This window comes from Gekko japonicus, unplaced genomic scaffold (genome assembly GCF_001447785.1).
Source record: "Gekko japonicus isolate JY-2015 unplaced genomic scaffold, Gekko_japonicus_V1.1 scaffold4494, whole genome shotgun sequence".
NCBI lineage: Eukaryota > Metazoa > Chordata > Lepidosauria > Squamata > Gekkonidae > Gekko > Gekko japonicus.
Window position 1 is genome coordinate 57,921 of NW_015165970.1, and position 22,151 is coordinate 80,071.

General features: G+C 44.2%; 1 protein-coding gene and 1 pseudogene across 1 annotated transcript in view; one reads left to right on the forward strand and one right to left on the reverse strand.

Moving 5' to 3' along the window:
• The window catches only part of FKBP1B (FK506 binding protein 1B), a 55,042-nt gene extending 52,846 nt beyond the window's left edge, over positions 1-2,196 (reverse strand). The window contains exon 1 of the mRNA XM_015411468.1: positions 2,058-2,196. Coding sequence (XP_015266954.1) covers positions 2,058-2,094 — 37 coding nt within the window. The 5' untranslated portion in view covers positions 2,095-2,196. The remainder of the gene's footprint in view (positions 1-2,057) is intronic.
• A 12,911-nt stretch (positions 2,197-15,107) lies between these two features.
• On the forward strand, positions 15,108-16,973 carry LOC107110666 (annotated as a pseudogene).
• Positions 16,974-22,151: the final 5,178 nt, after the last annotated feature.

Consider the following 22,151-nt stretch of genomic DNA (forward strand, 5'->3'; position numbering starts at 1 on the left):
CAAGATTGCAACAGCACAGACATTTTGATGCAATAATTCAGAGCAAGAGGTGTCAGTTATCAGACACTGTTAAATAAACAAAATATTGCAAGAGTGCTAATGTTTTAAGCATGTTTTTTATTTTGAGAAAAAAAGTTTAAAAAAACCCTTTGTGTTTGTGTCCTTTATAAAGTTTATAACTCTGCTACCTGGCATTATATTTTATGACACACATGGCCCGGCCCCACAAGGTCTAATTTATGTCAGATCCAGCCGTCATAACAAATGAGTTCGACACCCCTGACTTAAGGTGGCAATAACAGTCATGATGGTATATTCAAACCAGCTCATCTTGAACAATTTATTTATGCGGTGGGCACAGGCTGTTCATGGTGAAGCTGAGGCGCAGGTCTCACTATTCAGGTGTTTGATGCGGCTCTTTGACTGAATGCCTGGAGGAAAAGCTCCGACTTGAAGGCCCTGGGATGGTCTCCCTTCCAAATACTGACCAGGGCTGACCCTGCTTAGCTTCTGAGATCTGACAGGATCCAGCTTGTCTGGGCTCTCCAGATCAGGCCGGCCTAACCTAACCAGCCAAAATGTCCAGACCTCTGTCCATAAATTCATAATTATATTACAGAATTAGGGGATGACAGACTGGCCAAGACACACAGCTGGGCATGTCCCGATTCTTTCAAGGAGGAGGAAACCATTTCAGGTTTGCCAGGGGCTTACCTTTGTTCAGCTAGGCTAAACGACACCAGTGGTACCGTCTGGCTCTAATGCCTACAAAGATGTTCTAACACCCAGTTGCTTTCACTGAAGCAATTTACACCTATGTCAATCCAGGAAGCAGGGGTTGTTTCCCGACAAGAAGTGGCAACAGGAGTGGCTATGTGTCCCAAGGGCGGTCGCTGCGCACCACAGCACCTTTCCATCTTTTCCCACAGAAGTTAAGTGCTTTGCTGCTACTGCAATTGCAGCAGCGCCTGCTCTCCCCTTAAGAGGGGGAAAAAAATCTCCAGGTTGCCACCCAGAAGCGACTGCGAGCCTCCTCTCTCTCTCCCCCTCTCTCTCCCCCTTCTTGCTGAATGGCGACGGTCACATTTTAAGCCAGGAAGTGCCGTGTACTATAATTTGCTCTTGTTACTAAATTACTTCACCGCGCTCGGATTTATGCAGCTGTCAGCAAATGCCATTTAAATATCCCTAATCGCTCGCGGCTGCCGCCGCCGCCGCCGAAGCAGCAGCAGCAGAAGACTGCAGCCTCCTGATCCCCACAGAGCCCTGGGGGGGCTTCTTCCCTTGTTACTGCTGCTCCAGACTGACGCACACTCCGGCAGGCTCCAGAGCAGGGACGTCGGAAGTTTCCCCCTCGGACTGACAGTAGGAAAGGTGATGCTCTATAACACCCCCCCCCCCGCCTCGGTTTTTGGTTTTGCTTTTTGCACCTTCCAGTCCCTTGCCCCCGGGTGCATCTCTCGGTCCTCCTGACCAGCTTCCAACCCGATCCTCCCTGGCGTTCCCTTCGGATGTCCCCAGAGTTGCCCACCCATTTCACATCCTCCTGGCTCATCGCCATCCTACAACGCTGACACGAGGAGGAGACCAGGTCCTTTCTTCACAACTCCCCCCCTGTAATAGACTTTCCTGAAGTGGCCAGAGCCTGCGAGAAGACCCAGGAGGTATTATGGACCAGAGAGGGAAGAACGCCGAGAAGGTGCGCAAATGCCTTGGTTCCTAAATGTGCTCTCTTATACCGTAGATATACCCACCGCATCGCCCTCGATTCCATGCTTCATCTTTCGCCGGGATCGCCCCTTCCCATGGCAACCCCCCCCCCTTCATTCACCCTCTTCTCCCAAAAGCCCCGGCACCTCTTCTCTTCTGGCCAGAGATGGCCCCCTCCCCGCAGAGACCCCATTCCCACCTGCCCTCCTGCAGTGACAGACAGATCCTCCGCCGCCACTACCTCCCCCCCCCCAGCTTCCCATGCCTCGATCTCCCAAGCGATCCATCCTAGTCTCTCTCTCTCTCCAGTCACCCAGAAAGGGAACCGAGAAGGTGGGTTACCGCACCGTCTCCAGGCGAGATGGTCTCCACGTCCACACCCATGGCCGCAGTTGCTCCCGCCGGGGCGACGCTTCCTCCTCCCCCCTTCACCTGCGCCTTGCAAAGAGTCTGCTTTTCCTCGGTCCCGGCTCAGCTAGACCCTCCGGCGAATGCATACCGACCACCCCACCCCCCCCGCGCGCGCCTTTCCCCAGGCATCCTCTGAGCTGTCCATCAACGCATCCGGCCAATGGAAAAGCTGGCGGGGGGCTCCCTTCCTCCCCCGTCCAATCCTCTTGCAGGGTCGGGACAGGAAAGGCTGGGCTCCCTAGAACTGGGGGGGGGGGGGGGGGAGAAACTCCCCTGGACCCCCTGGGACTGGGCTTTGTGGCGCGTGTGAAGGGGAGCGCCCTGAAGGGGAGCCCCGGGGTCTCCGCAGGAGGGCGGCGGCGGCGGCTCCTCGTTTCGCGTCGCTGCTGCGCCTGCTGCTTTCCCAACCGACCCAGGGTCGGTTTTCCGACACAGCAGTCAATGACTCAGCCCTGCCAACCGAGAGCCTCGGTGCATTAAGCCTTCGGCATCAGCGAGAGACACCCTTCCAGACGGCCGGAAGGAGGTCACGGTTATGGCAGCTATCTCGCTCTGCAAAAATAAAACAAGTCTGTGTCTGCGCCTGCTTGCAGTTGTTAGAAGGGGTTTCTCCCCCAGCTGGTGGTTTAAGTATAAAGGAAGGTGCATTCCAGCACCAGCTACCGACAGACAGCAGACGGTGAGAGGCTGGGGGGGGGGGGGGGCGGGGGGGGGCCGCATGTGCACTGCCTGCCCGGGGTCATCATCAGTGTTCCCTCTAAGCTGAGTTAGTGTGAGCTAGCTCACAGTTTTTTAGCCTCCGGCTCACACAGTTTTGTCCTAGCTCAAGAAGGATGGCTCCAATGCATACTAATGTATGCAGTAACCAAATGGCTCGCTCACAACCTTAATGCCAGCAACTCACAAAGTAAAATTTTTGCTCACAAGACTCTACAGCTTAGAGGGAACATTGGTCATCATCACCAAGTTTTTAGACTATCGCCTTTGGTCAATTTGTGATCTGAAAGAATGAGAACGAAGGTTGCAGGTTTTGAGGTAAAGAAGCCTAGTCCCCAGGTTAGGGAACTTGATGGGTCAGGATTGGTAAGTATCCTTTACCCTTTGAAGCATCCTACCATTCTTCCCTGTTTAGCTAAAGCCTCCCTTCCCACACACAAACACACAAGACTAGACATCGGCTTCATACACTTGGGAGAATGCAGAGACTGGTGGTGATAGATCAGACTACACCGTTTCATCATGTAAGACAAGCCCATAGCTGCAGTGGGGCATTTCGGGTCCCTGCCCCCTTAATTAAAAGCTCTGCCCCACAAATAGTCATGCCAGAGACCTTATTTTTTACCATGACCTCGGTGGCACTGGGTTAGCAGAAAGGGGGATTGTCAGGCCAGGATTTTTTTTAATTTGGGGGGGGCTTTAAATAATTCAGGGGGCACCCCGCACACACACCCCGTACACACTCCCAAGGGAGTGCCTGGGGGCTGGATAGGAAGTCGGGGGAGGGCTTGGCAGTAAATCTAGGGGCTGGGCCCCGAGATGCCCCCACTGTGGCTACGGGCCTGGAGATTGTTGGAGATGTATTGAAGGTGCCCTTCTGAGCCTTCTTGCCCTGGGGAAGGGAACTTAAAAGGCATTTAAATGCCTTCTGAAGGCAATTAAATGCCCTCTGAGCTATTTTTTCCTAAGAACGGGTGCACTTGCTGCCCTGTCCCTTGATAGGAAGGGCTAGAAACAGGCTCTGAGCTTCCCCCTTTAAAGACAGGGATTCAGATTGATTTATTTAACTGCCCCCTTAAAAATTTAAATGCCCCTGAACAAAAGAATCCTGGCTACAGGCCTGATGGAAGATCACATTTTTTGCAATGTTTCCCTATGGTTGAAATTCCCGGGGAAAAGCAGTAAAAGAGAAGCGGTAGACTGTTTCTTTCTACTGTTGAAGTTTTGTATTTGCATGGAGTTTTTGTGACAGGAAAGGTTAAGAGCTGTACTACCTGCGGTTCTGTTCATTTTACCCCCTCAGTCTGCTGCATGGGTAAAACAGCGGTTTTAAAGAATCCACCAGGAGCCAGAGCGAGGGTCTGCAACTCGCAGCCATTGAGCCAAATATGTCTTGCTATAGAACAAAACTATTATTGCTGTTATTATTTATTAGACTTTTATACTGCTCTCCTCGCAAAGCTGGCTCAGAGCAGTGTACAACATTTTATATCGAGGAACAAAAACAGTCCGTTAACCTAAGTGTACAAATAAAATATAGAAATCTTAAAACAACAGATGGTATACAAAAAGCTTAACACCTATATGGCGTTGCAGTACAAATCTGACCCCCAATGGCAGGGGGGAGGTGAGTGAGAGGCAACTAATTGGCCGAACCGTTGCTGTCCTCAGCCATATGCTAGGCAGAACATCTCTGAATTTCAGGCCCTGTGGAACTGTAACAAGTCCCACAGGGCCCTGATGTCATTTTGGCAGAGAGTTCCACCCAATTGGAGCTGAGGCCGAGAAAGCCCTGGCTCTGGTTGAGGACAGCTGAACGCTCTTTGGGCCAGGAACTTCCAGCAGATGTTGTTCTCCTGAGCACAATGCTCTCCGGGGTACATACCAGGAGAGGCGGTCCCACAGGTACATTGGTTCCTGATCATGTAGGGCCTTGAGCGGTCCCTAACTGTTTATGGCCTTGAAAGCGGCTGCAAAAAAGAAGAGGAAAGGGGGGGGGACACAGAAATAGAGAATGGAAGTCTCTGAGTTAAGAAAGAGGTAGCTGGGATGCTAGAATCATTTTTGGGGACGCAAGGGCTTCTTAGAGATGCTTTACAGAAGGGAATTGATAGAAGTGAACAGTTGGCCATAATCCAAGTGTGAACCCTGCATACATTTATGCCAGTGCCTTAAGACAATGGTGCAGGTTGGTGCTGTATATATTATCACGAGACCTTCTGCGTGCCACTTCCTAATAAAGGAAATGCAACAGCCGGTGTTTGGGCTGCAGAAACTGTATGGGTTATTAAGCAACACGTCAATTATTAGTAACATTAAACTGTATAGATTCAGTTATACAAATTGACTTTCTTGTTGATCTCTTGCTCTGAATTTCGATGAAATATGGCTAAAGGGGGGTATTTGATTAGCACAGCTGGGTGGGTCCAGTGGGTGAAGTTTGGAACACTGCAACGGCAGTGTGGTACAAGGTATCAGCTGCCGTTAACTTTTTTTTAGCAGAAACTTTCTGTTCTAAAAAGAAACTGTCATTCTGTAAATGGAAGATGGAATGTCACTTTTGAAAAGAACAGTTTTGACATAAGTAGGGTTAGTCAGTGCTGAAGGTGAGGAAGTGCAACCATTGGCTCCTTTCTGACTATGGCCATCACTAAAGTGTAGGGCATGAAGACAGCAGGTTTTGCTTTCCACAGAGTATAGGTAACATATTCCAAGCAATGTCTCCATGGTTCCTGTCTTAGCCTAATAAAATATTTTAGAATAAAAATAATTGCAGTTCGAAACCCGGGTGTGCTGCATGACGGCGTGAGCTCCCATCTCTAGTTCCAGCTCCTGCCAGCCTAGCAGTTCGAAAGCAAGAAATTGCAAGTAGATAAATAGGTACCACTTCGGTGGGAAGGTAACAGCGTTCCGTGCACCTTGGTGTTTAATCATGCCGGCCACATGACCACGGAAACGTCTTCGGACAGCGCTGGCTCTTCGGCTTTGAAACGGAGATAAGCACCGCAACCCTAGAGTCGGATTCGACTGGCTTTCGAGCAAGGGAACCTTTTTACTCTTAAGTTTGGGTGGCTTTTCCTGCTCATTCAAGTGATCCAACTCAAAGGAAGCAAAACAGCTTCTTTAAAAAGTCGAAAGCCTGCCCTAATGAAGGGATCAAAAGGGAGCACAGGGTCTGGCAACAGGAGTGCATGCTAATCATTACATCTGTAAGTGCTGGTGACACCAACAAGGGGCTTTCAGGGCAAGTGAGAAGCAGAGGTGGTTGGGCCAATGCCTTCCATTGCAGAGCCTTCCTTGGTGGTCTCCCACCCAAATATTTTGCTTCTGAAATCCGATGAGATTGGGCTAAACCATGCCACCTTCCATTCCCAGTTAATAATTAGGCATACAAAAAGACCATTTGAGGATTGCTAAAAGCATGACCACGGAAAACGTCTTCGGACTGCGCTGGCTCTTCGGCTTTGAAATGGAGATGAGCACCGCAACCCTAGAGTCGGACTCGACTGGTTTTCGAGCAAGGGAACCTTTACCTTTAAAAGCATAAAGGCAAACAGTAAGCATTTATTTAAATATATCCGGAGCTGGAAACCAACCAGAGAAGCAGTTGTGTTTCTGGATGATCAAATAATAAAAAGACTGCTAAAGGCAGGAGGGAAGATATCAGAGAAACTAAATGAATTCTTTGCATCCGTATTCACTGTGAAAGGTATGGGGCATATACCCAGAACAGAGCAACTATTTTCAGGAAGGGAATCTGAAGAACTGAGTCAAATTGAGGTGACAAGAGATGAAACTCTAGACCTAGGAGGAAATCAAAAACCAATAAATCCTGTTTAATGTCTGTCCCAGGCAAGTTAGTAGAAACTGTAATGAAAAATAGAATTACTAGATGCGTAGAAGAACAAAGCCTGCAGAGGGAAAATCAGTATGGCTTCTGCAAGGGGAGTCTTGCCTCACCAACCTTTTGGAGTTATTTGAGAAAGTAAAAAACATGTAGATGATGGTGACCTGGTATATTAAAATGTGGAATTCGCTGCCAGAGGATGATTACAAAAAGGGATTAAAGAGATTCATGGAGGATAGGTCTATCAGTGACTGCCAGCCATAGTGACTAAAGGGAATTGCCACATTCAGAGGCAGTAAACCTCCGAATACCAGTACCAGAAGGCAACATCAGGGGAAGGTCTTGGCCTCCATGCCCTGTTGTTGGACCACCAAGTAACTGGTTGGCTATTGTGTAAGACTGGATGCTGGACTATACGAACCAATGGTCTGATCCATCAGAGCTCTTGTTATTCTCCCCCCCCCCTTATCTCACATTGTTTCCAAAGATCTCCCAAGCCATCTGAGCTGTTTTTGGGTGATGCAGAAGGAAAGAAAGATTCTTTCCACAAGTAGAGCTTCATTGTTTTTTGTCCCACCTAATATCTTAATTTTAATATTAGGTACACAGGTCAGCAAAATCAGCATGAGTATGTACAGAGAAAACTCACAGCTGCTAAAATGAATGTTATCAAGGGCCTTTCAAGTTCTAGACTTGGCGGACTGTGACTGTCCATCACAGGGGCCGGTGGCAGCACGCTGCTCTGTGATTGGTAGCTTGTTGCAGGGTTGCTATTGTCTCCAGTGCGATTGCTATTCTTTACACACTTTGTTGAGAGGTGTTACTGTCATATTTCGCCTCTGTGGAACAGGCCTAGGAATGGTGCTGGTACCATAAAGAAATCAGAGATACACTAGTGTCAGCATCTTAGGTTTTGGATATCAGCATATTAGTTGATTTTTTCCCCCTTTTATGATCATGCTGAAGAAAGCTAGAAGTTAATATTAGTGTTCTCTCCATTTAGTATGGATGTCTTCCAATGTGTCTGGTCTATAACACACACACACACACCACACGGGTAAACAAAGAGCTGTTGTGAAAAGAATTTGGAATCAAGAAGTCTCTAAAGTATTAGACTGGAATATTTGACCTTCTACAGAATGACCCTGTTTTGATCCCAGATTCTGTACATGAAAATGGGGGGTAAGGAATGAACAAAATGTTTTGTTTGCTTTCAAATGTGAGCGCATGGGGTTTGCTTGGTACTCTGCGTCCAACTGGGATTTGTTATGTAAAAAATTGTTTGTCCGTTTTGTTCTTCAGAAGACTGCTTGTCTGTGTAGTCATGCTGACATCAAGGACCAAGCGCAGAAGGCACTATAATCGCACCCTTTAAGAAAGTGTAAAGTTCAGTTTACAAACTAAGGTTACAATCCTAAGAAACATTACTAGGAAATAGCTTCATGGTTTGATAGGGTCCTTCTCTCCCATATTTCTATAAAAACACGGAAGCCTCCATTTCCTATGAATACTTACAGTTGAAGTCACAGTGATTTTTATGAGATCTGAGCTTGGCTTAGGAACTTGACAGTAATCTGCAAACATACATATCACTGCCAAGTTTGCAATGAGAGAGAAATTATTTATATATCACTGATATGTGACTGTTAAGAACAGATTTTAAATAATTAAAATAGCAGCTACTTTATGCTTTGAGGTGGGGTTGCCAACTGGCCTGGAGAAAAATGTCCAGTTCCTTTAAATGGAGGTTTAATGTACAGAAATGGGCAGCTGAAGCTTTTCACAAGATGAAAGTAAATAACATCCCGTAAAGCCTTTGTTAAAGGGACAGGACATTTTTCTCCAGGCTGGTTGAAAACTCTGCTTTGCAGATGTGTCATAAAAGTAACAGATGCAAAGATTCGGTGATATCTTCAAGATATCTTGACTATTATACAATACGTAGCATAAAAATGACATGACTGCATTGCCTTCTGTTTGTCACTATAACAGCCCTATACTAAATGGGCTTTCTTTTTTTAAAAAACTTTATTTAAATGGGACCTGTGTCCAAGTAAGTAGTTTAACCAAATGTGGAAGGCCACAAATAATTCAGAAAAATTAGTTGCAACCAAATTGTATTCTGTTGTGAGGCGTGGACCCGTGGAGAGAGCAGAGACATGGGAAAGGGCAGTGAACCTTGCAGTCTTATTGTATGCATGTTGACTCAAAATTAAATCACACTGAGTTCAGTGAGGCATACTCCCAAGTAACTGTGCACAGAACCGTGGTCTTAATTTGGAGATACAGTGGACTTTGCTTTATACATGTCTCTGAATCAAAGATAGGCACTGTGCTTAAATTCTGTAGCGTTCAGACTCATTCCTCTGCCCCTGCTTTAAGGCCTTTGGTTGCATGTTCTATGAACGAATCGCCATCCGGTGAAGAAGCTCGGAAGCTTTTCTGAACTGGAAGAAATCTGTCCCCCCACCCTTTCTAGACACAAGTGTGTAACAAATACACTACATAGCTAGGGGCAGATTAGTAAATCATTTTGTACATTAGTGATTTTTTTTGGTGTTTATTTGCAAAGCTGCTTTAACTAGGTCCTGTATTTCTATTGTGCCTGTGTAGCAGACAGAGGCACCACCTGGTGGCTAGTTTTACCTCTGTTAACCAATGTACTCTTCAAGTCAAATTTATATACTTTATGCATAATTTCTGTTGCTATACACAAGCTATATTATCCAGTTAATAACATTTCAGATGAACGATGCTTCATCTTTATTAATATTCAGGAAAAGAACACATCTCTTATCCACTGGGCTGAAAACTTAGGTGACATATATATCCTTCTATTTAACAGCCAAAGGATAACCCCTTAACTGAACAAAAAGGTTTACAGAAAAATCTGGTTTTGGAAAAATAAAATACATGGGTTAATAAAAACCCCAAATGGTAAGGGAGATCTGTGTATCAGACACCCATTATTTGGGTAATGTTTTGGGTTGTTGTAGCAAACTGGTGCTTAATTTTGAGGTAACAACCACAGCAGCATCCAGAAGGTGGTAAAGTGGGGTAGGAAAGGGGAAGCAGGGGGAAAGGGTGAGGGAGGAAGAGAAAATTCAGGGGATAGAAGGGGGGAACGTAGGAAAGTGGCAGCTGGCAAATGAGGGGGTGCGCTGTGGGGCCAAAACCAACAGGGTGGAAGGGAAAGTGGAGTTGAAGGCAAAGGGAGGAGAATAGGGGCCAGCAAAAGGGGGCTCAAGTGGTTAAGATACTGAACTGCAGGCTGTGGAAGGTTGGTAGTTCAGCAGTTTGAGACCTGATTTGCCACATGACGGAGTGAGCTCCCGTCTCTAGTTCCAGCTCCTGCCAACCTAGCAGTTCGAAAGCAAGAAATTGCAAGTAGATAAATAGGTACCACTTCGGTGGGAAGGTAACAGCATTCCGTGCGCCTTGGTGTTCAGTCATGCCGGCCACATGACCACGGAAATGTCTTCAGACAGCGCTGGCTCTTCGGCTTTGAAACGGAGATGAGCACCGCAACCCTAGAGTCGGATTCGACTGGCTTTCGAGCAAGGGAACCTTTACCTTTACTTTTAAAGGGGGGGTACCATCTCCCCCATGAATTCTTGGTGGTTCACAATTATCATATATTTGATGGCTACTTCTGCCAGGGAAGGATCAGTTGGAGCTTTTTGAGGGGAAGTTTGGCTGGGGGGGGGAAACTTACTCTGATCCTAAGGAAAGGAGAGGCTGACAAGACTGGAAAGCACAGCAACTGAGGGTTATTAACAAAGGAGTTAATAATCATGGACATGAGACCCACTGTCCTTTTCAAAACTGGTTTAGGGATTCTTTGGATTCCCTCTGACATCCTGTTCCCTTTCATCAAACCAATCTCCACCAATCGTAAAACTCTGTAATACGCCCAAATATATCAGTTGGATCCTCCCATGTGATAGCAGAAGAAAATTTTTGCTTCACTCAGCTTTGTTTGCCCAAGAACTACTATAAGGGCAAGTGCTGAATTTTACTTTCTGATCAGTGCTGCCGTGTGCAAAAATCAAAAGGCTATTTGAGGCATTCATTATATTTGGAAGTGCAATATATGATTTGACAAAAGAAGTCATTACTGGGGGGAGGGTGTGCTGAAATATACCCTGCACTCTTGAGCAAGCTGGAATGTGCTGCGAGATCCCACCCTATATACTAATTGTCATTTATTGGGGACCAAAAGAATAGTTCTTCCCCTCTCTATTTATCCTCACAACCACCATGTGAGGCGGGTTAGGTTGAGAGTGTCAGAGCAGGGAGCTGAACCTGGGTCTCCCAGATCCTAGTTTGACACTCTAACCATTGCTAATGGTCACTAACAATTACTAATGGTCACTAACCCCCTGCCCACTTCATGGGTGGCCTGCTGCCACACCGCAACTTAGCAGAAGGGGGTGAGAGGCGACTGCCCTTGGTCCCTCCTCCTCTCTCAGACCCCATTAGCATTCTGGAGGGAGAGAGAGATTATAACACCTTCCAGTGCTCTGATTTCATCCGTTTGCATTTATTCTTGCTTTGCTAGCCACCTTGGGTTTTTCTCCTGAACAAAATGTGGAAGAGAAATATAATAAAGAAATCCATGTCATTTTTTAAACGACATTGTGAAGATTCTACTGTTTTCTTCAATCCAGTACTTGTTTCATGAGCCAAGGTTCGACTAGAGAAAATAATAAGAATAAGAATAGGATGAGAGTGCACCCTGAGAGTTTGCAGAGCATCTTTAATTCACACTTGAGTAAACACAGTAACTCATATGTATCTTGGCATATTTATTTATTCCTTGCATTTATATACCTCTTTTTAACTCAAGTGTTCATGAAGTGGTTTACAACGTGTAAAGGTAAAGCCATAACAGCTGGAAGGAGGGGACCCTCAGCTGGCGTCGAGGCATGATGGGACTTTTCTACTGATGACTCCCATGGATGGATGGCAGCTGGAAGATTAGAGGTTGGCAGTTGGCAAGGATTCTCTCCGTTGCAGAGGTATGCATGTTGGCAATGGAGCTCCCACACAGGGGAGTTTTCTGCATACTTTCCTCTGTCTTTTTCCCTTCCACACTGCTCCGCAGCAATTCCACATTGGCTCTCAGAAGTATTGTTATCACAACTGCCAGAGCAAAACTCTGACCCCTTTCCCTCCCATTCGTTTTTTTTTTTAACTACCCCATGGAGAGATAGAATTTTATTTTAAAAAATTTCAAAAACATACAAACATTAAGGACAAACAAACATAGAATGGGGGTAATTCTTATCAGATGCCAACATTAAAATAATATGTTAAGATGATATGAGTAATTAAAGCTAGATTCTAATAAACTGGACTACCTCAACACATCTATTTCTTCATGTATTTGCAGCTATCTACCTGCTGAGCCGCCTATGGTGGCTCAAGTTTTAATGACAACATACAATATACTACATCAAAGATCCCAAAACCAAACAGAGTATAAATACCAAACAATAAACACTTTGCTTTAAAAAAATTGTAGCTACATTAAGGTCTAAATCCAAAAGCACTTAAAATTTTTTTTACTGAGTTTATTCGAAATAAATATATATCAACGGAAGACTCTTATTATAAGGATACTGATAGGAGCTATATTGTTATATACAGTGCAGAGTTTATGTTATGTGATTTCAAAAATGATGGCTTTCAGGGAAGTGTCCAGTTATGTGTCATATGAGATGTGAGATGTAAGCAGATAAGGCTGGTATGGATGATAATGGAGCCTTAGTAGATATAGTACTTGAATGTAGGTTGTATCCATCCCTACACTGCTAGATTACTCATTGGATTGGATAGAAATCAGCATAACCAAGAAGCATAGGCTGGATTGTTTGGGAGTAAATCCTTCTCAGTCATATATTGAAGGTAAGGGAACCAGGTGCGCTCAAAGAGTGATTTCGTTGTACAGAGATTCGTTTGAGCTATATTTAAAGTGTCACTTTATCTTATCCATCAGGAATTATTTCTCCAGGCCTCTAAACTTGGAGACTTAGGTGACTTCCAGGCAGCTGCAATGGTGGTTTGTGCCGCCATAAGTAGGTATGATGTTAGCTGTTGTGAACTGGATCTCTAAAATGTAATAGGATAACTTCAGGAGAAAGGGGGATGTTCTATCCTGTTATTTTCGAAATTTCGGAGATTATCTGCACCCAGAAGCTTTGCACATGAGGACATTCTTAACAGCATGCACTATAATAGTTCTATTAAAATTTCAAACATAAGTGGTAATAGAGTATTATAGTGCTATAGTGCAATATTTAATATGCCTCCAGCTATCTTGCAGCTTTCCCTTCTCATTCCCTTTTCAGGCAACCAAGACAAAACCTGTCTGAACCTCTCCCCTTATATCTCCACAAAAGCAACCTCTGGAGACTTCATTTTAAAAAAAGAAAGCTGAGAAACTCAAATTTGAAATGAAAACAGATCAGTAGCAATAGCTAACTGCTATTACATTATAGAACTATAGCTATTAGAGTTGCCAGGTCACCCCCTCTTATCTGCTGTCAGATATCGATCCAATAACTACCACTTCAGTAGCAAAATACTTAGCTATTATAATAGCTTTGAAGCATAAATAGTTACCATTGAAGCGTAAATATATGCTGTTATGATAAGGTCTGCATCTTTGGTTCTGTTTTATATTTTAAATCTTTTATACTGCTTATATTTTAACTGGATTTGAATGTATAGTTTTAGATTTTCGCTCTGATATTTTATATGTATGTTGTATATTGTGGGTGTGCTTGAGACCAATTGTCATATGAGCTGAAATAAACTAAAGACTAAAAGACTAAAGGCCAGGTCACTCCTGGCCACCCGTGGGAGGTGGTGGAAGGTAGGGTTGCCAGATCCAGGTTGGGAAACTCCTGGAGATTTGGGGATAGAGCCCGGGAAGGACAGGATCCTCAGTGAGGTTCAATGCCAAAGATTCCACCCTCTAAAGCAGCCCTGCTTTATCTTGGTAGTCTAGAGATGAGCTGTAATTTTGGGGGATCTCCAGGTCCCACCTGGAGGCTGGCATCCCTGATTAGTTATCAGGTTTATTGAAAAGCCTGCAAAAAACCCAACAACCTGCCATGGCATGGCAGGAAAAAAGTGTTGGGAAAATGACATTCACCACAGGCTGGTGGCAGGAAAATGGTACCTATGAAGGTGGGACCTTTGAAGTACACAAATGCATGTCATTCCTTCCACATGATGTGCTAACTCACTTGAAGAAGAAGAAATTGGATTTATACCCCGCCCTTCACCACCCAAAGGAGTCTCAGAGCGGCTTACAATCTCCTTTCCCTCCTCCTCCCCACGACAGACACCCTGTGAGGTGGGTGGGGCTGAGAGAGCTCTCTCGAGAACTGCTCCTGAGAGAACAGCTCTGAGAGAACTTGTGACTGACCCAAGGCCACACCAGCAGCTGCATGTGGAGGAGTGGGAAATTGAACCCGGTTCTCCCAGATTAGAGTCCGCGTTCCTAACAACTACACCAAACTGGCTCTCACATTTAGGAAACAGTGAATTGAGGATGGGGGAAACCCAGAAGACAATTAGAGCATGACACCATGTAGATACACACACACACACATACACACAGCCAAGGTGCAGGAAAAAACCTCCATCTAGAAGGAGCCACAGTGCTTCTTCCAGCTGTGCTGGAGGTCCAGATTTCCTCTTTCCAGGAATATAAAGGAAAAATTCTTGTGTAACCTTTCAGTCTGAACTACAGCGATAACAACAGAAGAGAATAAAATGCAGAAGAAGAAAAGCTTGCAACAGGTTGGACTGTCATCCACAGAAAATGCCACCGGTTTATATCCATTCTTCCTTTTGTTCCCCCTGTCGCTTCCATTAATGTAAGGGCTAACAGAACTCTCCTTTCCTTTATTCTTCAAGGATATGTTTTCTTAGTCTTCCCTTCAAAAGCTGGCAGAGCAGACATGTCAGGTCATTATTTCACGCCGCAGTTGAATTACTCCCTAGTATGCAGGAGTCTTCCTCTGTTCAATAGAAGGAAAGACAGTTCATCCACTAAGGCTACTATTTTTAAGTACAGTCCTGGCTTTGAAGAGTTCAAAACAGGCTTCCAAAGTACGTGTCATCAAAGACAACCGTAATTAGTTAAACCTCATTAGACATCACATGAGAGCTATAGCTCCTCCCAGGAAAGGGGTCACGTAAGAACAGCCTGGATGTAGTTCTATACTTAGAGCAAGCATCAGAGTTTCAGAGTGGTGGAAGCTGTGTGCTTCAAAGAAAGAAAAACACCTCTCCGTCTTGGGAAGTGTTCTTCAATCAAAGAGTGTTTGCTTTGTCAAGCCTGTTCTAATGAATCCTGTGGAATTTCTACTTTGGAGGAAGCCGCATCAGTAAGGACAGTGAAACGATGGAGCTAGGAAAGGCTAAACTTCTGCGAACTGGTCTTAATGCCTTGCACCAGGCCATACACCCTGTGCATGGGATTGCCTGGACAGACGGAAAGCAGGTGGCACTGACTGCGCTGCATTTTCATAACAAAGAACTGAGGTTTGGTGACTCAAGTGTTATTGGACAGTTTGAACATGTTCATGGACTTTACTGGAGCCCCTGTTATTCTGCCAACACCCCAGCTTTGCTTGCAGTGCAGCATAAAAAGCACGTTAGCGTTTGGCAGCTACGTCATGTTTCAGAACAGAATAAGCTCTCGATTTCTCAGACCTGTGAAACTGGGGAACCGTTCCAGTTGCTCCCCCAGGGTTGTGTGTGGCACCCGAAGAGGGACATTTTGTCTGTACTTACGAAACGGGATGCATCTGTTTTATATGCTGTTCGTTCAGATAATTCTAGAGTTAAAGCAGATATCAAAAGCAGCGGTCTCATCCACTGTGCCTGTTGGACGAAGGATGGTAATCGTTTAGTTGTTGCTATTGGCAGTGCTCTTCATTCTTATATATGGGATGAGACTCAGAAAACACTGAATGCTTGTTCCTTCTGCCCAATATTTGACGTTGGGGGCTACATCTGCGCTATTGAAGCTACTCTGGATTTCCAAATTGCGGTAGCTACTGAACTTCCTATTGATAAGATCTGTGGCTTAAATGCAGGTATTACATTTGAAATGCCAGCAGGTACTGAAACCGGTTCCTTAACTTCACAATCTACAGTGATTGGGGATGAGGAATATTCTATGGACCAGAGAAGAAAGTCTGTAGATTCAGACAAGTCAGCAACAGTTGATTCAGTAGCTTCGTCTTCCTCAGGCCCTGTGGATTTAACGCACATCCTTGCAAACCACAGAAGATCTGATCCCAGTCCTCTCATTCCTTTTAGAAGGAAGGATTACCCATCAGGAACTGGCCAAGATTCGTCGTACTTGATCCTAGTGACTTTTGAAGGAAAGGTAACCACAACCAGAAAAGTCAGCATTCCAGGCATCTTAGTCCCTGATATAATTGCTTTTGACTTTAGAGCTCAAATTGTGGCAGTTGCCTCCAATACATGTAATATTGCTTTAGTCTACTCGGTAACCTCGTCCTGTATGCCCAACATTCAACGAATCCAACTAGACAAAAACGAACGACCCAAGGGCCTATGCTTTTTGACAGACAGACTCTTGCTAATTTTAATTGGCAAGCAGAAATTCACTGATCCTGTACTTATTCCATCATCTAATTCAGAAAGATATATCATCCGGCTGATGGTCAAAGAATTAATACTTGAAGAAGGATCGTCAGCAAAATCTGATGCCACCCAAAGTCTACCTTTCAGTTTTGAGTCATCTGTGACTATTCCTGGGAAAAGGGGAAGAGAGCTGTTAATACCAGATAGCAATATTATCCAGTCTCCTAGCCCAAGAAGACAAATCTTGGAAGAAGCAAAGAGTCCTAGTTATGAACAAAGTTCTTCATCCAGTGTGAGTGATTTTGATGATAAAAGACTTGCATGTGATCCATCTGCTGCTCTAGAAACTTTGGATGCTGAACCAGTTAACCGATCGGTGGCCTTGCTTGGTCTCAGAACACCCACCAGGTTTTCAGACAAGCTAGTGTCTCCTAAAGTGGTGCAAGAGACTTTAAGTCCTTCCCCAAATAACATTTTGCCTAGTGAAAAGGGAGCAAGTCACATATCCCGGAATCTGGAAAGATTGTGTGGCAGCTTCAGTGACTTACAACTACGACTTCTTGAACTAACAGACTTCACTAAAAATGGGAACAAATTATCTCTAGCCTACCCATCTTCTCAACAGCCACCTTTTGTTTACATCACCTTCCAGGTAACTATAGTCACTTTATAACTTTTTTTCCTAGGTAAACTGGCATTCTTGCAGTTTTTAAACTGGTTAAGTGATTCAATTTAATTAAGCAGGTTTCACATGATTATTAGGCTTTGCTGGGTTTTAACTGTTGTTAAGTCTGATATCCAGCAGAGGAAAATCCAGGGATTCTTTTCTTTTACTGTTCAGATTGCTACCAATGTTTTACAAATCAATAAGATAGAAACGGCTTTAAAATATTTCCACACTATTTGCCATCAAAGCTGTTTGGCAGCCATATATACAGCTTTTAAAATACCTATTTTGTCAGTCTAAAAAATTCAAAGCAAATTATCTCTTAGGAAGAAGATACAATCTTCAAAGGTTCATGAATTAAGAATTCAGGGAATATATAGTAAAATCCTATGCAGAATTGCTTCAGTCTAAACTCTTTGGTTTCAATGGACTTAGAGAAACTCTGCATAGGATTGCACTAACAGGATAGTAATGGCTCTATATTGTAATGAAGTCATTTTTTAAAAAGTCAAAATGTACTCTCCTTCATATACACAAAAGGGATTCTTTCTCTCTTTTCTTTGAGATGCATTTCCCTCTTCATATTCTTTAACAAAATTATTATTAACAAAATCAGTTACCTGTTTTTACCACATACGTTTTAGCCTTTGCTGGTGACAAAAAAAGAGAGAGAATTCCCTTAAATTTCCTAGTCAATAATTTAGCTTGGAAGTATGAAACAAACTGAAGCAAAACAGCCATAATTCCTGTTGAATAATATTCTCATAAAGGAGCTGCGGTGGCTCAAGTGGTTAAGACGCTGAACTGCAGGCTGTGGAAGGTCAGTAGTTCAGCAGTTCAAGACCCGGGTGTGCCGCAAGACGGGGTGAGCTCCCGTCTCTAGTTCCAGCTCCTGCCAACCTAGCAGTTCGAAAGCAAGAAATTGCAAGTAGATAAATAGGTACCACTTCGGTGGGAAGGTAACAGCGTTCCGTGCGCCTTGGTGTTTAGTCGTGCCGGCCACATGACCACGGAAACGTCTTCGGACAGCGCTGGCTCTTCGGCTTTGAAACGGAGATGAGCACCGCAACCCTAGAGTCGGATTCGACTGGCTTTCGAGCAAGGGAACCTTTACCTTTACCTTTAATATTCTCATAACAAAATAAAGTGAAACACAGCAAGGCAAATATCTTTTCCTCTTCTCTCTATCTTCCATTAAGCTCAATTGATTCCTTCCAAACAAAATTCACATGTCACTTTAATCACTTACAGTCACCCATCCTATTGTTTTTGCCCACATGTGAAAAAGAGCTTTAAACATCCTTGTATGTATCAGGTTTCTCAATCAATGAATGACCACCCAGGAAGGTTGAGTTACAATTGTATTCCAATACATGCATGATTTTGACCAGATTTTCGGGTTCTTAAACCACACAACCTTTAAAAATTGATATACTCCAATGCTTGACTCTGCATTCTACCAGGCAGGAAACTGTGGTGCATTTTCATCCGTTTTTGATTAAAGTTACAGCAGCAAAGTGCATTTCTTTTGAGTTCATTTTGTCAGAGACAATTTAATCACGGGGCAAATGGACATTTGCTCAGAAGCAGGGCAGCAATTTCTCTGTGACCCTCCTCTCCTCTCCCTGCCCACTACCTCTGTGCCTATGTATAGGTGGGATCTTTTAGACCCTGCACTGCCACACCTGAAAGACAGCTATTAGTACTGCAGCATCAAAGAATGGTTACAATGGTGGGAAAGAGGGTGGGAAGGCGGCAGAGAGAAGGGGACACAGGCAGAGTTGGGATAAGGCACAGAGGCCTGGAGCGTGAGGATCTACAGCTCAATGCCCATCCCCAGTCTTACATAAGGGATAGGATGATATCAATAACAGCCTACTTATGTATGTCTGCACCAGTGTCCTTTGGCTGCAGTGCTTTGTGCATTGGCTTGTTTTCCATTGACTGTCCCAGTGGTCCCGCTTGTATGTTTTCGGTACAAATGGGCCTCATTTCATCCAGACTTATGAGCTGTTCTTTGGCTTGGGTGATTTAAAGAGAAACACACAGAGACAAATGTAAATTCCTTTCTTCTTTCTGCTGAGTTCGTGGGGCTTCATGGAAGAAAAGAGAAAGCCCTAAGGAGTTGGGAGTAGGGGAAATGATATTAAAGAAGGAAGAAGAGCTATGAGAAATGGAGGGAAGGGAGCTCAGTTTGAAAGGTGGGCATGACGGTGTTTCGCTGTTCTAAGCTAATTAATAAAAGAATCACTTTCCAGCCACCCAGGAAGGCCTCAGGCAAAGTTACAAAGTGATTAATGAAATAATCAGATTAAAACTGCTAAATACAAGCTAACCCTCAACCCTCACTTCAAATTCAACTGCCTTTACTGCCCACAAACTTGCTTACAAAACAACACTAAAAAAGAACAGTAAGTTAGGAGTTGGAGATAAAATTATGTCATTGCATTTACATACTTGTCCATACGCTGATATGCCATCCCCCCATCTGTTCAGAATCCGTAAACCTTTGACTGAACAAAGTTTGCTAACTTAACTGAGGACAGCAAACCCCAAACTGTTTCCATTAATTTGGAGAATCCAGCTGGGGGGTTCAAGCTTTTTCTAGACCACCACGCAAACAGCAGATGTGCTGCTATAATGGCATAAAGTACAAATTCATACGTACTCTTTGGTATCGCACTGTACACAATTCAATAATACTAGTTATGGATTAAAGGGATATTTCAATTTCCACAATTTCCTGCCATTTCCCAATGAGGAGTCATCCGATAAATAAGACAATTTGAGTTATTCATTATTCCTTCATTTATACCCCACCTTTTCCCCAACAGGGTCACAACAGGTTTGCATTCTCCTCCCTCTATTTTATCCTCACAGCAACCCTGTGAGGTTGGTTGATCTGTGTCTGTATAACTGGCCCAAGAGCACCCAGCAAGCATCGATGGTAGACTGGGGGTCTGCACCTAAATCTCCCAAATCCTAGTCCAACACTCTAACCTCTATATCATACTGGATCACCCTTTTGCCATTCCAGATAGCTACTAGAGATGCTCACATTTTCTAATGTTGTCCCACAGCAAAAAAACAAACTCATCATGTTAGCAAACTAGTGCATTATAGAAAAATATCTGGTAGTGAATTCTCCATGATATGCTTCATGGAGTGAGGCTTTCCTCCCCACCCTTTTAACATCAGGAAGCATTAAAAGATACCTGCCTACCTGCAGTTTGAAGCAGTACAGTCTAGGTTTCTATAACCTCAAGCTGAGTAATAGGTCAAATGGCTAGGGTTGCCAGGTCCCCCCCGGTCAAATGGCAGGGGGGAGGGTTGCCAGATCCAGGTTGGAGAACACCTGGAGTTTTGGGGGTGGAGCCTGGGGAGGACAGGGACCTCAGCTGGGTACAGTGCCATAGAGTCCACCCTCCAAAGCATCCATTTTCTCCAAGGGAACTGATCTCTGTAGTCTAGAGGTGAGCTGTAATTCTGGGGGAATCCCCAGGTCCCACCTGGAGGCTGGCATCTGTAAAAAAGGCTCATACCACCATTTGTGAGGGAAGGTAGCCTAGAAGTGAAGAGCTAGTTAAGACAGGGAGAGGTAGCATTGTTTTTTCAGATACATGCCTTACAAAAAATATTTGGAAAGAGACATGTATGGAATATTTTCCAGCATAAGTAACAATCACTGGTATGCATATTCAGTGTAAATGTTTAGGGTTGAAATGTCTACCGCACTGCAGAACTGGACACTGAAAGGGGTAGGGCCTAGTGGTGTCACATTAAGTAGCATTACTAATGGTAGTACTTCCACACAATACTACCTGTGAATGTGTGTTATCCCACTGATACAGCTTTGATGGACTGTTTAACACACACACACACACAAAACCCTCTGGAAATTAGTTGTGCCAAATGTAAAATGTTGCTGTGCAGTTAATATTAAATTATTGCATCCCACAGGATTAGCACATTTTGAAAAGCTAAAGAGAGGACATATTTTCTGGCTGACTAATTCGAACAAGTGATCCGTATGACAAATCTTATTTTAAATCCCCCTACTATTTAAGCTGTGATAATTGCTACTAACTGGGAATGTTTCTAAACTTCCAATCCAAAAAGAGGACATTTAATCAGTTTTTTTTTAAAGAGCCCAAAAGAGGATGCACACCCAAAAAAGGGGGGGGGACACATGCTCTAAAATCCTACATCCCATTTCCAGAGGACACGTGCAGTAGTTACCATAAGCAGGCATACACAGAAGCCTTAAAATAAGCCATCAAGTGTGTGGCTGGCCCTGTGATTTCAATATGTCATCTTCAGAATAAGCCTCAAAAAGCTTTGAGCGAAACCCTGAAACCCTGTAAAGCATTGTATACTAGCGAAGAGTGTCCAACTCATTTTCTTAAAAGTTTAATTCATGCTCTTTGTTTTTCTTTTAAAAGTATAAAACAAGTGCACCATAGTCAGTGTTCCCTCTAAATTGAGTTAGTGTGAGCCAGCTCAGTTTTTTAGCCTCCGGCTCACACATTTTTGTCTTAGCTCAGGAAAGATGGCTCCAGAGCAAACTAATTTATACAGCAGCCAAAAGTAGAATTTTTGCTCACAAGACTCCACAGCTTAGAGGGAGCATTGGTTATAACCATATCAAGCTCTACAAATCAGATCTCGGATACTAAGCAGAATTGGCCCTGGTTAGTATTTGGATGGGAGACTACCAAGTGTTACCCGAACCGGTCCAAAGATGGTTCTGGGAGCCCAGGTCAGCTCTGTTTACAGAGGGTGGGCGGTGCGTGAGTTCTAACCCGTGTATCCAGAGGTCAGATTGGTGTTGAAAGCTCGCTATTTCCCAGGAAGTCAGACAACACCTAGGTTTTATGAATCAATGTTGAAAGATGGTTCTGGGAGCCCAGGTCAGCTCTGTTTACAGAGGGTGGGCGGTGCGTGAGTTCTAACCCGTGTATCCAGAGGTCAGATTGGTGTTGAAAGCTCGCTATTTCCCAGGAAGTCAGACAACACTCTAGGTTTTATGAATCAATGTTGCCTTTACTAAAGCAGTTTCTTCAGTCATACAAAAACAGATACATACGAGATTCGCTCAAGCTCCTTAGTTACAATAGGAAATAGAAACATACAGCATGGAAAATAACAAAAGCATCAAATAAG